General features: G+C 34.2%; 1 protein-coding gene across 1 annotated transcript in view; it reads left to right on the top strand.

The window, feature by feature from the left end:
- Window positions 1–17,090, top strand: part of DNAH12 (dynein axonemal heavy chain 12) — a 190,131-nt gene that overhangs the window by 90,159 nt on the left and 82,882 nt on the right. The window contains exons 34-38 of the mRNA XM_033131749.1: window positions 93–281; window positions 3,316–3,435; window positions 5,046–5,231; window positions 13,289–13,440; window positions 15,683–15,821. Of these exons, the coding sequence (XP_032987640.1) occupies window positions 93–281; window positions 3,316–3,435; window positions 5,046–5,231; window positions 13,289–13,440; window positions 15,683–15,821 (786 nt within the window). The remainder of the gene's footprint in view (window positions 1–92; window positions 282–3,315; window positions 3,436–5,045; window positions 5,232–13,288; window positions 13,441–15,682; window positions 15,822–17,090) is intronic.

Raw genomic sequence — 17,090 nt, 5'->3', positions numbered from 1 at the left:
CTTATAAGTCATGCAAAGAAGTACTTAATAACTGCTGGGTACTACTAGTATAAAAGCAACAAAGGAAAACAATTTTTGTCTTTTTTCTCTAGCCTGCCACTGTAAGCCGCTGTGGCATGATTTATTTGGAACCCTCACAGTTAGGATGGGAACCTCTTGTGTCTTCATGGTTGAATTCACTGAAAGGACCTCTACAGGAACCAGATCATCAGGCTCTGCTAAGAGGACTATTTGACTGGTTAATACAGCCTACTTTAAAGCTTCGTAAGAAAAAATGCAAGGTAATATTCTAATTCTCTGACCCACTCAAGTTTCTTTAGTTTTTACTCAACTTAGTCTAAAGTCACAACGGTAGGATAAATAACTAAAATCAATTTCACCTTAGACATTTAGTGTCCATTTTTTAAAAACTTGAAATATTTATTGTGGCAATCAGTGAGTCACATGACAGTTGTAATAAATAATAGAAATTCCATGTACATTTCACCAAATTTTTCCCCATGATAACATTTTGCAAGACTATATTATATCACCAGGATATTGACATTGATACTATCTACTAATCTTATTCAGTTCCCCTCGTTATACTTGCATTGAGGTATGTGTGTATGTGTTTATCCCTCTGGGTTTTATTTTAAAATATTTAAAAAATAAAAATTATATTTAAAGTGTACATGATGATTTCATATATAGTATACACATAGTAAAATGATTACTATAGTCAAGCTAATACATCACCTCAAGTAGTTACCACATTTTTGTGTGTATGTGTGTGGTGAGAGTACCTGAAATCTACTCTCTTGGAAAAATTCCAATATCTGTAGTCATCATGCTATACAGTAGATCTCTAGACTTATTTATCCTACACAACTACAGCTTTGCACCCTTTGCTCAAGGTCTCTCTATTCCATTCCTGGTAACAATTGTTTTATTCTCTGGTTCTATATATTCAACTTTAGATTCTGTATGTAAGTGAGATCCTACAGTTTATCCCTTTCTGTGTCTGGCTTGTTTCACTTATCATAATGTTAACAAAGTTAATCCATGTTGTGGCAAATACCAGAATCTCCTTTTTTAAGGCTGAATAATATTCCACTGTGTATACTGCAATTTCTTTATCCATTCATCCGTTAACAGACAGTTTGTTTCCATGTCTTGGCTGTTGTGAATCATGCTGCAATGAACCTGGGAGTGCAAATATCTGTTTGAAGTACTGATTTCATTTCCTTTGGTTATATACCTTAAAGATGGATTGCTGGATCATATGGTAGTTCTATTTTTAGTTGTAGTTTTTTGAGGTTCCTCCATACTGTTTTCCACAATGGCCATACCAATTTATATTCCCATCAACAGTGCACAAAGATTTTTCTTTTCTCTATATCCTCACCAACACTTACCATCTTTTATCTTTTTAATAATAGCCATTTTAACAGGTGTAAGGTCATATCTCATTGTGGTTTCGATTTGCATTTTCTTGATGATTAGTGATGTTAAGTGCCTTTTCATATACCTGTTGGCCATTTGTATGTCTTCTTTGGAAAAAATATTTATTCAGGTCCCTCACTATTTTTAAGTTGCGTTGATGGGCTTTTTTGCTATTGAATTGTATGAGTTTGTTATAAATTTTGGATATTAACCCTTTATCAGGTATATAGTTTGCAAATATTTTCTCTTAGTCCATAGGTTGCCTTTTTTTTTTTTTTTAAGATTTTATTGGGGAAGGGGAACAGGACTGGGAAGGGGAACAGGACTTTATTGGGGAACAGTGTGTACTTCCAGGCCTTTTTTCCAAGTCAAGTTGTTGTCCTTTCAGTCTTAGTTGTGGAGGGCGCAGCTCAGCTCCAGGTTCAGTTGCCGTTGCTAGTTGTAGGGGCACAGCCTACCATCCCTTGCGGGAGTCAAGCCAGCAAACCTTGTGGTTGAGAGGACGCACTCCAACCAACTGAGCCATCCGGGAGCTCAGCAGCAGCTCAGCTCAAGGTGCCTGCCGTGTTCAATCTTAGTTGCAGGGGGCGCTTGAGAATTGGACTGGCAACCTTGAGGTTGAGAGCCCACTGGCCCATGTGGGAATCGAACCGGCAGCCTTTGGAGTTATGAGCATGGAGCTCTAACCGCCTGAGCCACCGGGCCAGCCCCATAGGTTGCCTTTTCATTTTGTTGATTGTTTCTTTTGCTGTGCTTCTACTGTGCTTTTAACTTAATGTAATTCTACTTGTTAATTTTTACTTTTGTTGCCTGATCTTTTGGTGTCATATTCAAAAAGTCATTTCTAAGGCCAATGTTAAGGAGCTTTTTTCCTATGTTTTCTTCTAAGAGTTTTACAGTTTCAGGTTTTACAGTTTGGGTTACATGTAAGTCAGTAACCCATTTTGGATTGATTTTTGTGTGCGGCATAAGATAATGGCCAATTTCATTATTTTCCCAACACCATTTATTGAAGAGACTATGCTTTCTCTAGTGTGTATTCTTATCATCCTTGTTGAAGATTAGTTGACTGTATGTGTTAGGTTTATTTCTGGGCTTTCTATTCTGTTCCATTGGTTAATATATCTATTTTTGTGTCAGTACCATACTATTTCGTTTACTAGAGCTTTGTAATATAGTGGTCCTCCCATCATCCATGGGGGTATGTTCCAAGACCCCAGTGCATCTCCATTTCCATGTGTATATAGTTTATCCTGCCTTCAACATCCTTCCCTTCTGCACCTGACTAACATATATTTTTCCCCAAATTCAGCTCAGATATTACTTCATCTGGGAAGCCTTCCTTGATTTATTCCTCTCCCATTTCCCTCCTTGTCGTCCTCCTCCGTGGGTCTGGGCTAATTGTTTATGCCAAGTACCCACCCTAGGACTTCCTCTGTCTTGTCAGTATTACCCTGTATTATTGTTGTCTATTTAATTTCAGTATCATTCCTTTTTAGAGTCTGTGTGTTTTATTTCTATATCTCCTAGCTTGGTATATAGGTATAGTATGTTTTTTTATAAGTGTTTGTTGAATATATAAATGAATGAATGACTGTTAGAGACTTTATTTCAGCTATCCCTAGAACATTGTTTATTCTCTTAGAGTAGCTGGTTTTCATTTACCAGAGAATTTAGAATATGTTATATACAATTGTATAATATAACATGCTAAACCAAAACAGTTGAGAGATGTTTGTATCATGCAGACAGTTTAAATTCTGTAAGTTTAAGTGTTATAAAGACGTTTTGAAAATCATATATGCTTTTCTCAGTTTTTTAAATGGAATATTTATTTTCTTTTATTTTTCAAATAAGATGAAAGAAAAGTATATTTTTTTCCCCTTGCAGGAACTGATTCCTACAAGTGATAGCAATGTGGTTGTATCCCTCACACGCCTCTTTGAAGCGCTGCTCTGTGACGTGGTAGAAAATGATCCTACAAGCAAGCACATTCGTGTTTGGATTATGGTTGGTTTTATACTTAATGTGGTTTTCGATTACAGGATAAAATATGCCTCTGGCAAACGATACTTGTACTGAGAAAGACATTGTGAGATCCAGAACTATTTTTGGTGAGCACAGAAAGAATAGCTGAAGACGTTAAAGTTGCCCTGACCTGGATTTCTGATTTAAAAAACACTTTAAAGAAAATAAAATATGTCTGAATGAACCAAATCTACCCTGTTATTTATAAAAGATCATAATTTGATTAACACTTAATAAGGTGACAATATTAATCCAATATGGACTTTAGGTAAATTGATTTGTCTTAATGTTAAGCTAGGACATAGATATACTGCAAGAAGCTGGCTATGGGAGACCAGGAGCAGGCATCCACCTAGCTGGGTGGAATATTGGTGGCAGAATGCATAGAGCTCATGGGTACGGGAGAATCAGTGGTCCAGTTTAGTTAATGTCTAGAGGTCACAGAAGGCCAGCCAACATGACTCTGAGGGAGTCAAAAGCGTGTTGTTTTCTTTCCTGGTGTATGCTACTTTCCCATCCACCACCTTATTCCTGAATCCACCCAGTCTACCTTCTCTTCCACTCTGTGGTAACCTCAGTTCCCTCTTATTGTTTCCCCTTCACCTCATTGCCACAGAAAATCTTCTGCCTCAGACATCTCACATTCCAGAGTTCCCTGCTAGCCATATCTCTTTCTGCCCCCCTCCCCTTTCACCTTTATTTCCCTTTACTTTAGAAGAAATTGAACAGACATGTTTGAAGTATAATTTATTTATATCCCTTTTTCTTCCTAAGTTTGGAACAGCCTTTCACAGATCTAGTTTTTAATATTATTCTATATATATCACTGTTACTTTTTAATAAAATAAAAGTATCTTAGGAATAGTTTACTTATGTAAACTTTGTATTATATATTTCCTGAAAATTTTCATTCTGTTAGTAAACCTAAACTCCCAAAATTATTTAAATGGTTCAGAATCATTTTTAGACTAATATAGATTGATACCTAGTTGAAAATTTTCTCTTAAAATATGTTTGATAGATTTTTAAACTATATAAGGCAGGTGCCTAATACATACATTCTTATACGTTAGCATACCATACATACTTACTTGCAGCTTTTCTCACAGTATATCTTGGAGATCATTCCATCTCAGTAGAGTTCCCTTCTTTTTTAATAACTGCATGTATTGCAGTGTATGTAGCATAGTCCAATTAAGCAGACCCCTGTTGAAGAACATTTATTTGGATTGCTTCTAATCATTTGCTATCACAAACAATGCTGCAGTGAATTTTCTTGTACATATATCATTTTGACAGGTGAGAATATATTTCAGGATAAACTCCTAAATGAGAAATTCCTATATCATTTGGCATGGGCATTTTAAATTTAGATAACTATTGCCAGAGAAATGACTGTATGTGACTTAGCTGTGCTCTAATCCACTTCATTTATAGATCGGACCTTTTCCAAGTAGGTTAACCAGGCCTTAATATGTTAAATTTTAATTAATTTGTTAAAATTTTCTTTTAAATAATTGGTTTAAGTTAATTTTCATTCATTTATTTATTTATTTATTTATTTATTTATTTATTTATTTATCTACCAACAGGCGTGCTTTATGTTTTCTTTGATTTGGTCCATTGGAGGAAGTTGTGATACAGATGGTCGCATTGTTTTTGATTCTTTCCTACGATCAATCATACTGGGAAATGATAGCAACCCAGTACCTGAATCTGTGGGTAAATGGGAATGCCATTTTGATGATAAAGGCCTGGTCTATGACTACATGTATGAGGTATGATATAAAATGATTATTATGATAAGCTATAAACCACAAAGTCTTGGATCAGCAGGAAAAACTCCTAGGTTCCCATCCTAGGGGATTGACTCTTGTGGTTAGCATTTTAGTTACTTTACTTTCTCCTCCTATAACTGTGGACAATATAGATAAACTTGCTGTAAGAATATTTTATATTTTCAGATTTAAATTAAATCTATTTTCTCCACTTTAAAAAAGAATTTTAAAAAGATTATTTTAAACAATAGCCATTTGAATAATCATTTGATTCATGCAAATTTTACTTAACAGAATCATAGATCTGGATAGAACCTTGGTTACAATTTTAGCTAAATTTCAAGGTTTACAGGTAAAGAAGCAAACCTAGCTTTCTAGCAAATGGCTAGAAGAGTCAGGACTGGGACCCAGCTCTCTTGACTGCCAGTGCAGAATTCTTTCCCTCAAACCATGCTAACACAGAATTTTATCAATATGACCAGGAAGAGAGTCCTCAGTAGTCATTGTGAGAAGTCAATAAAATCATCTCTAAAACTAAAAAACCAAGAGGTGGTAACACAAGCATATTCTTTAAGAAGTGGAGGTAAATACTAAAATATCCAGCTTAAAGAGGTAAAGGTAGTTGCTGGAGAAGAGAAAATGAGAGTGGAAAACTGCTGGGGTGTTTTTTTTTTCCAATTACAGTTTTATTACTTTCAGGTGTACAGATAGCATAATGGTTAGACATTTATATAACTTACAAAGTGATCCCCCTGATAAGTCTAGTACCCACCTGACACCATAAATAGTTATTATAATATTATCAACCATATTCCCTATGCTGTACTTTATATCCTGTGACTCTTTTGTAACTGCCAATTTGTACTTCTTAATCCCTTCACCTTTTTCACTCCTCCTCCCAGCCTTCCTCCTTACTGGCAACCATCAGTTTGTTCTCTGTACTTATGAACTTGTGTCTGTTCTGTTTATTCGTTTATTTAGTTTTTTAGATTCCACATATAAGTGAAATCATATGGTGTTTGTCTTTGTCCGACTTCTTTGCCTAGCATAATACCCACTAGGTCCATCCATGTTGTCACAAATGGAAAGATATCCTTTTTATGGCTGGGTAATATTCCATTGTATGTATTCATATGTTCTACATCTTCTTTATCCATTTGTCTATCAATAAGAAACTTAGGTTGCTTCCATATATTGGCTATTTTGAATAATGCTGCAGTGAACATAGAGGTGCATATGTCTTTTCGAATTAGTGTTTTGGATTTTTTTGGATAAATATCCAGAAGTTGAATTTCTGGGTTAAAAGGTAGTTCTATTTTTAATTTTTTGAGGAACCTCCATACTGTTTTCCATAGCGGCTGCACCAATTCGCAGTCCCACCAACAGTGCACACAGTTCCCTCTCTCCACATTCTCACCAATACTTGTTTGTTGATTTATTGATGATGGCCATTCTGACAGGAGTGAGGTGATATGTCATTGTACTTTTAATTTGCATTTCTCTAATGATTAGTGACCTTGAGACTTTTTATATATGTCTGCTGGCCATCTGTATTTCCTCTTTGGAGAAATGTCTATTCAGGTATTCTGCCTATTTTTAAATCAGATTGTTTGTATTTTTGGTGTTAAGTTGTATGAGTTCTTTATATATTTTGGTTATTAACCCCTTATTGGATGTATCATTTATGAATACCTTCTTCCATTCAGTAGGTTGTCTTTTCATTTTGTTGATGATTTCCTTTGTTGTGCAAAAACTTTTTAGTTTGATGTAGTCCCACTCTGTTCCCCTTTGTTTCCCTTGCCCAAGGTAATATATCCAAAAAAGTATTACTAAGAGCAATGTCAGAGAGTTTATTGCTTATGTTTTCTTCTAGGATTGTTATGGTTTCGGGTCTTGCATTTAAGTCTTTAATCCATTTTTAATTTATAAATTCATTTTGAGTTTATTCTTGTATATAGAGTAAGAAGGTAGTCTAGGTTCGCTTTTTACATGTATCTTTCCAGTATTCCTAGCATCATTTATTGAATAGATTGTCTTTACCCCATTGTATATGTTCTTGCCTCCTTTGTCATAGATTAATTGACCATATAGGCATAGGTTTATTTCTGGCCTCTCTAGTTTGTTCTGTTGATCTATGTATGTGTTTTTATGCCAGTATCATACTGTTTTGATTACTATAGCTTGTAGTATAATTTGATATCAGGCAGTGTGATACCTCCAATTTTGTTCTTCTTTCTCAAGATCACTTTGGCTATTTGGGGTCTTTGGTCGTTCCATATAAATTTTAGATTATTTGTTCTACTTCTGTGAAAAATGACATTGGTATTTTAATGGGGATTGCATTGAATTTATAGATTGCTTTGGGTAGTATGGACATTTTAAAGATGTTAATTCTTCCTTTTCATGGGCATGGTATATGCTTCCATTTATTTGTATCTTCTTCAATGTCTTATAATTTTCTGAGTACAAGTGTTTTACTTCCTTGGTTAAATTTATTCCTAGATATTTTATTTTTTTGTTTTTTGATGCAATTGTTAGTGGGATTGTTTTTCTAATTTCTGGGTTTTTTTTGTTCTCTTTCTGTCTCCATCTTTATTGAGATATAATTGACATAAAAGGAACTGCACATACTGGGGGTGCCCAAAAAAATGTATACACATTTTAAGAGATGTTACCTATGTATTACGTTTTGAAGTTGAATTGAATTATGGTACCAGTGGGTAGTATGACATTCACTCAAAAGATGGCATTAATCAAATGAATGCTAGCATCACCATGCAACAGGCAGGACAGTCAAAGAAAATGGCAGAAGCATGGTTGTCATTCGAGGAGCGCAAGACCATTTTGAAGTGGTATTTGAAATTCAAGAATGTTGTAGAAGTACAATGACAATGGAGGCATGAGTATGCAACAGAACCCTCAACACGCCTAACAATTACACACATTCGTGATAATTTTGAGACACATGGTACTGTGTGTGATGTGCACAAGGGAAGATCCGGGAGGCCTTGCACAGCAACAAGTTCTGCTGCTTTTGCTGTGGTGTTGGAACAGTTTACACGCTTGCCACAGAAGTCTACTAAACAATGTGCACGTGAGAAAGGAGTTAGCAAAACAAGCATACGATGCGTTCTTAAAACAGTAAAAGGGAAAGTTTTCATCCCAAGATTATTACATGCACTGAATGAAGATGACCCTGATCGAAGGGTGCAGTATTGTGAGTGGTTCCAAAACATGGGACGAGAGGATGATGAGTTTGTGAGAAAAACGGTTTGGTCTGATGAAGCACAGTTTAAATTGAACGGAACAGTGAACCGACGTAATTATGTGTATTGGACTTCAGAAAATCCATACGTTCATGTGGATAAAGAAGTCCATTTACCGATCCTCAACCTCTGGTGTGGACTGTCATTAAGGGGACTAATTGGACCATTCTTTTTTAAAGGTACTGTTACTGGTCAAGTGTACCTAGACATGATACACACATCTGTTTTACTTGCAATTCGTACACTTTTTGGGAATGATCGATTTTACTTCCAACAAGATGGCACCCCACCGCACTTCCACCAAGATGTGAGAGCTGACCTCGATGAGAATTTGCCAGGACAATGGATAAGACAAAGAGGTGCGGTTGAGTTTCCCCAACGTTCTCCTGACTTAAGTCCCCTTAAGGTACCTAGGGGGACATTAAAGGATGTGATGTACTGTAGAAAACCAGCTATGCTGGCGGTACTTGGGGAAGAAATTGAAATGGCATGCACAGCAATACAAGAGGACACTTTGATCATCGTTGCTCAAGCAGTAGTTTGCCATAATCAGAAGTGTCTGGACATTGTTGGTAACCACTTTGCGCACCTCTTGTAATTGCAGAAGTCAACTGTGACTTGTATTCATCTTTTTTTTGTCAGAATATATTTAGTATTACAATTTTAATACAGTTTTTTCCTCTCTTAGAATGTGTATATATATTTTTGGCACCCTCTGTTTTTAAAGTTTATAATTTTATAAGTTTTAAACATATTTATGAAACCATCAATCAGGATAGTGAACATATCCATCACTCCAGAAGTTTCCTTGTGCCCTTTTGTACTCTCTCTTTCCCTCCCTTTCTTGTCTCCTCCTCTTCTTGCCTCAGGCAACCACTTATCAGCTTTCTGTCACTATAGATTATTTTGAATTTTCTAAAATTTTCTATAAATGTAATTATGCAGTATGCTTTTTGTCTAGCTTCTTTCACTTAGTATATTTGTTTTGAGATTCATCCATATTTTTATATGTATCAGTAGTTCGTTCCTTTTTATTGCTGGTTAATTCTCCATTGTATGGATATACCACCATTTATTTCTTCATTATACTGATAATGGGCATGTGGGTTGTTTCCAGCTTTTGACTATTACAAATGAAGTTGCTATGAATATTTTTATACAAGCTTTTATTTGTTTTAATGGACTTATGTTGTTTCTTTCCTTTTGGGTGAATATCTTGGAATATGGTAGCAATATGTTTAACATTAAAAAAAAAACTGCCAAACAGTTTTCCAAAATGGTTGAATCATGAAAGTTTCAGTTGTTCTACATCCTTGCCAACCACTTGTATGGCCATCTTTTTCATTTTAGCCATTCCAATATGTGTGTGTGTGTGTGTGTGTGTGTGTATTTATACACACATATATATACATACACACACACACACACACAGAAGGTGCTAAAAAAAGTGTACACATTTTAAGAAAGGAAAAAAAACTTTATTAAAATTGTAATACTCAATATATACCAGTAACAAAAGAGGAATACAAGTCGTGTGTATATTTTTTTTGGCACCCCCGGTATATATATATTGGTATGTACCTGATTGTGGGATTAAATTTGCCAATGGATAATGACTAATTATGTTGAGAATGCTATCATGTGCTTATTTTCCATCTGTCTATTTGTTGAAATGTCTGTTCAAATATTTAGCTCATTTTAAAAATTGGTTGTTTGCTTTGTTATTGTTGAATTTTTGGAGTTTGTTACATATTCCAGACACAAGACAAGTCTTTTATCAGATACATGTTCTACAAAGAGTTTCTCTAAGTATATGGCTTATTATTTCATTCTCTTAGCAGTGTCTTTCATAGAGAAAAAAATTTAAATTTTTTAATCTTTATTAAATTTATTGGGGTGACATTGGTTAGTAAAATTATATCAGTTTCAAGTGTACATTTCTATAATACCTCATCTATATATTGTATTGTGTGCTCACCACCCAGAGTCAGTTCTCCTTTCATCACCATATATTTGGCCCCCTTTTTCCTCTTCTTCCACCCTCCTTCCCCCTCACCCTCTGGTAAGCACTAAACTGTTATCTGTGTCTATGAATTCTTGTTTGTTTTGTTTGTTGCTTTCAGTTTTATATTACACATATGAGTGAAGCCATATGGCTGTTGACTTTTTCTGTCAGACTTATTTCGCTTAGCATGATAATTTTAAGATCCATCCATGTTGTCGCAACTGGCAGTATTTTACCTTTTCTTATGGCTGAGGAATATTCCATTGTATAGATGAACCACATCTTCTTTATCCAGTCATGTATCAAAGGACACTCCTTGGTTAAATTTATTCCTAGATATTTTATTTTATTTTATTTTTTGATGCAATTGTAAATGGGATTGTTTTCTTAATTTCTCTGAAAAGTGAACATCTTTGTCTTATTCTGGATCTTAAGGAAAATTGTTTTAGCTTTTCACCATTGCATATAATGTTATATCATATGTGGGTTTGTCATATGTGGCCTTTATTATGTTAAGGTATGTTCCCTCTACTCCCACATTGCTAAGAGTTTTTATCATTAATGGATGTTGGATTTTGTCAGATGCATTTTCTGCATTTATTGATATGGTCATATGATTTTTATCCTTCATTTTGTTTATGTAGTGTTTTACATTAAGTGACTTGTGGATATTGAACCAACCTTGCATCCCAGGAATAAATTCCACTTGATCATGCTATATGATCTTTTTAATGTATTGTTGAATTTGGTTTGCTAATATTTTGCTGTGGATTTTTGCATATATTCATTAGGGATATTGGCCTATAATTTTCTTTTCTTTCTTTCTTTCTTTTTTTTTTGTAATGTCTTTGGTTTTGGAATCAGGGTAATGCTGGCTTCGTAAAGTGAGCTTGGCAGCCTTCCCTCCTCTTGTATTTTTTTGGAATAGTTTGAGAAGGATAGGTGTTAATTCTTCTTTGAATGTTTGGTAAAATTCACTTGTGAACCTATCTTGTTCCAGACTTTGTTGTTGGGAGGTTTTCACTACTGATTCGTGTTCATTAGTAGTAGTTGATCTTTTCACATTTTTCTGTTTCTTCTTAATTCAGTCTTGGAAGATTGTATGATTTTAGGAATTTATCCATGTCTTCCAGGCTGTCCAATTTGTTGACATATAATTGTTCATAGTATTTTCTTAGAATCCTTTGTATTTCTGTGGTGTTAGTTGTCACTTCCTTTTCATACCTTATTTTATTTGGGTTCTCTCTGTTTTTTTCCTGATGAGTCTGTCTAAAGGTTTAGCAATTGTGTTTATCTTTTCAAAGAATCAGCTCTTCATTTCATTGATTTTTGTTTTGTATTATTTTTTTAGACTCTATTTCATTTATACCTGCTCTGGTATTTATTATTTCCTTCCTTCTACTTACATTGGGAGTTGTTTGTTACTCTTTCACTAGTTCCTTTAGGTGTAAGGTTTCATTGTTTATTTGAGATTTTTCTTGTTTCCTGATGTAGTCTTCTATTGCTGTGAATTTCCCTCTTAGAACTGCTTTGGCTGTGTCCCATAAATTTGGGGGCATTGTGTTTTCATTTGCATTTGTCTCAAGGTATCTTTTGATTTCTTTCTTGATTTCATTGTTAACCCATTCATTGTTTAGTAGCATGTTATTTAGCCTACATGTCTTTGTGTGTTTTTCAGTTTTCTTGTAATTGATTTCTGTTTTCCTACCAGTGTGATCGGAGAAGATACTTGATATGATTTCAGTCTTCTTAAATTTATTGAGACTTGTTTTGTGGCCTAACATGTGTTGTACCTTGGAAAATGTTCCATGTGTACTTGAAAAGAATGTGTATTTTGCCTTGGAGTGAAATGTTCTAAAAATATCAGTTAAATCATCTGGTCTCATGTGTCATTTAAGATCAATGTTTTCCTGTTGAGTTTCTGTCTAGCTGATCTATCCCTTAATGTCAATGGCGGGATAATTAAAGTCCTCTGCTATGACTGTATTACTGTCCATCTCTCCCTTATATCTGTCAGTATTTACTTTATATATTCAGGTGCTCCTACGTTGGGTGCATAGATGTTACAAGAGTTATATCCTTATTGGACTGATCCCTTTATCATTATGGCATGCCCTTCTTGTCTCTTGTTACAGCCCTTGTTTTAAAATCTGTTTTGTCTGATATAAGTAATGCTAAGAATTTTAATATTGTAACGATCAGTTCAGTTATTCTGATATGTCCTGGCTTACTGTCAGCCTTGATCCAAATGCCAAAGAGAATAATTTTAGAGAAACAAACATAGTGAATTCATATGACATTTTGTTTCTAGTTAGATTATTGCCCTTTACTTTAAAATATGAAAACATAAAGCCAAAATCCAGTAAATTGTAACGTGAGCTACATCAGAGTGGCTGTCAAATAAATACTTGATATATGCAAAAAGACATCTTGAAGGCATTTTGGAAAGACTAGAGTGCTAAGAGGACATAGAGGCAAACATATGTGAAATTCTAGATATGTTGAATTTGTGATAACTTAGTGTTTTTAAGTTCTTCAGGTTATCATTGGAAATGAAAATTAATCTAAAGAAAAATGTATTTATTAAATTGGGTGGTGGATTCATGGATGTTTATTAATCTACTTCATTACTTAAAAATGTTATTTTGAATGAATCTAATATTTCATACTAAAAGGGGGAAAGACTATAAAGTTTGTAAAAGCAAATATGACAGCAGTGTGTTAAAAAGAGCCTTTTAGATAGCAAGTGCCTTGTTATAATATTTTAAACTTATGTTCTCTTGTAGTTGAAAAACCGAGGTCACTGGGTCCATTGGAATGAATTAATTAAAAGTACTAATTTAGGAGATAAACATGTCAAGATTCAAGATATCATAGTCCCTACAATGGACACAATTAGATACACATTTCTAATGAATTTGAGTATTACCTACGCGAAGTAAGAAACTTATAAATATATATTTTAAATATAACAGTGTCATTGTAATAGGATCATAGAATATGTGAAGTAAACTTTGAAGTCATTCATTTTCAGATAACTGAGATGCTGGGGGGCCAATTGACATGTCCATAATGACATCTGCTACTAGTGACAAACCTAGAATCCAGGTTTCCAACTGCCCACCCCAAAGCCTTTGCCACCATACTTTGTTGGCCTCATAAGCCACCTTATATTTCTTTTGTTTGTAATATCAGACTAAAAGTCAGTTGCAGTGTTATTATTAAGTAGGTATGTGTTCTAGTCAAAGTTCACTATACTCCTGAGGTATCAGAGTAACCATGATCCACATTCTCCCATTATATTTAGCAATTTTCAAATATGTCCTATGCTAGTTCTTCATAACTTAAGATGAACATGAAAAACTCAGATTTAAATCAGAAGAGTACATCGCAAAGGAGTACATGAACTTGATCAAATGCCTAGCACATACCCTAGGCATATCCATACCAACTTTCTTAGTAACATTTTGTCACTATTTTTCATTTAAAACATTAGGCATAATTCATCATTAATACTATTTTAACTAGACAAGCTCACATGATATGCATAAATGTCATGGTTTGTTGTTGATAAAGAACTTGTTTCTGAGTGAATTTTGTGATAATTTTATCTTGTTTAGTTAAAAAAAACAGGAAAAATAGTTTATAGCTCATGAAGTAATATTATTTTATCCCTGTTTTGCATTTACTGGCTTACATTAAAAACTTTCTTAGGCAAGGAAGGCACTTGCCAATTCTGAGGGCTTTCTAGTATGAGAGTTCTTTTGAGCCATGAACCATGTGTCAGAATAATGCTTTTAAATAAATAATATAAACATAATATTACAAAGGAAACCACATATTGAAATATATTTATTAATATATTGAACAAATTTGGGCTATAGTAGTAATACATGTGCTTCTTTATTAACACATTAAATTGTAAGGTCTAGCAGTAAGTCTGATGACTGTTATAATTTTGAAAAAGTAATAGAATGAGTGATATTTTTGAGATCTCATTAACAATTATAATCTTTAGTGTAATATCTATGATTTCTATTGGTGACAAAGACACAGGTACTATTAAAAAAATTATTCCGTTTTAGTTAAGGATAGTGAAAGTAAAGAAGTACATAACCTTTTTGCCATCCAAGTTCACATATTCTCAGAATACTGTCTAAGAATTTCTGCAGTTGGTCGATGGACCCCAAGTTAAGAACAGTATTTTATTTATTAAAAATATTTTAATAAATAGTTTTTCATAAGATGAGTGTTTCTCAGACTGGGACAAATAGATAAATTCTCAGGGGTTACTATAGTTCTAAAAGAACTTTTATGTTTATACTTCAGTGATAATTTAAAAAATGAATATTACCATAATTTGGGTTACTTAGATGACTCATTCTAACTAAATGCTTTTACTCAGTTTTAGTGCCAGCCTTTGTGTTTGCCCTTATGTATTGTATGGTGCCAAACTATCATTCAAAGTGACAGTATTTGAGTTTTAATCAGTGTTTCTCAGACTGGTATTCCTCAGAGTTCTATGAACATAACTCATAAGATTTTTTTTTCCTTTAAAATTAGTTATGATTACTCGAGAATGAGAAACCTTGCTTGAGTCTCACTGAATGGAAAATTCCTTAGAGTTTGCTTTTACACAAGTATTTTCAGTTAGTAACTCGGACTTGATTCTAAAGTGCTATTAACAGGTATACATAACTGTTAGCTTTAGAATTCACTGTCATTTAGTTTCTCAACAGAAACTTTATGCTATTGAAGTAACTGAAACAGCCTAAACCTATCTTATTGTCGTCATCTCATTAGTCTATTTGACACTGCACCCCCTTGCCTGTACTTCTAACTGAAGAATACAAATACATCACTTTTCTGAGGAGAAAAAACTTTGGCTTTCTTTTCTGGAAAGTTAAGCATGTTATTACTTGTTTTATGAATGTTTTTGCATATAGCAATGTTACATCTGTTCAAATAATAGTTTGTTATTAAAGTCTCCATAACAGTAAGAAAAATGTGTGCAAATTATTATTACAGCCTTTCATGAAATAAGAATGATAGATTAAAATGTGAATTTTTGGATGAAGATGCTATGATTATTATTTACATTTTCAACTAACTCCAACTTCTTTTAGTAGAAATGTATTCTGACTTTTTCCCCTTTCGAATGATATGTTGTTTTCATAAAGGCCACTGCTTTTTGTGGGTCCAACGGGTACAGGAAAATCAGTGTATGTGAAGGATAAGCTAATGAATCACTTGGAAAAGGACAAGTACTTTCCTTTTTATATTAATTTTTCTGCGCGGACCAGTGCCAACCAGGTTCAGGTTAGTTTAAAGCCAGAAACATGGCTCTATAATTATTACTTTTTAATTTATTTGGTTAGTGTTCAAAATTGTGTATTAAATGAACAGTTGTGTAAATCTTCTTTTATGAATTTAAATAAAACTTCAAAACTTTTACTTTTGGCATTACAAGTAAGTTTTAAAAGTCAGGTTTTTAGGACAAATGTTTGAGAGAATATTTTTGCATTAGTACTGGATTGTTGAGCTTTGTCACCTTTTTTTAAGCCCAAGAAGAAGCAATAATTGATTTCTTAACTGGAAAAGGAAGTGTGAGAGAGAGAGGGAGAGAACTTTCTAGACTCTCCTGGATGATCCTTAGGGGAATCTGCTGCTTACTAAAGCTCTTTCATCACTGAAAGAGCTTTTAAACCATGGACTATTGTATGAACTTCTGTGACAAGAACCATATACCTGCGCATTCCACTCTTTACCCCCCAAACTGCTATGATTAAAGTACTGCATGAGATCTTTTCTAATCACTATTTTTTCATCCATTCCTAAATTTATGTCTCTCCATTCTCCCCTGATCTGTGGGGTTCATTTCCGTTGTTTTAAGCCTATAGAATTCCCTTAACCTGAAAATTTTACAAATTTAGATTAGTGCTTTTAGGTATTGGGTAAGTTAAAGTTAATAGATATGTTGGGGTATCCAATGAGGAAAATTGTGTGTGTGTGTGTGTGTGTGTGTGTGTGTGTGTGTGTGTACAATATAAATATATAAATATGTATGTATGAGGTGTGATCAAAAACAACAGTGACTGTTTAAATTAAAAAAAACTATTACAGTAAAAGACACTGCAATTAATCCCTCTCAAAATACTCCCCCTCTGTTTGAACACACTTATCCCATCGTTCTTGCCACTTTCTGAAGCAGTTCTGGAAATCTCTTTCGTGTCTTTAGTAGTGCTGTCATGGCTGCCTCGATGTCCTGAATTGATTCAAAACGTCTACCTTTCATAGTCGTTTTGACTTTGGGGAAGAGCCAGAAGTCCCAAGGTGCCAGATCCAGTGAATAAGATGGATGAGGACACACCATAATGTTTTTATTTGACAGAAATTGCTGTACCAGAAGTGATGTGTGACATGGAGTGTTGTCGTGATGGAGGATGAAGTAAAGACACTCACGAAAGGACTTCCAGAACTGCTTCAGAAAGTGGCAAGAATGGTGGGATAAGTGTGTTCAAAGCCAGAGGGAGAATTTTGAGGGGGATTAATGGCAATGTGTCTTTTACTGTAATAACTGTTTTATGT

Source organism: Rhinolophus ferrumequinum, chromosome 17, assembly GCF_004115265.2.
Source record: "Rhinolophus ferrumequinum isolate MPI-CBG mRhiFer1 chromosome 17, mRhiFer1_v1.p, whole genome shotgun sequence".
NCBI lineage: Eukaryota > Metazoa > Chordata > Mammalia > Chiroptera > Rhinolophidae > Rhinolophus > Rhinolophus ferrumequinum.
The sequence above is the reverse complement of the archived record's forward strand: the minus strand, read 5'-3'. Positions and strand labels throughout refer to the sequence as shown.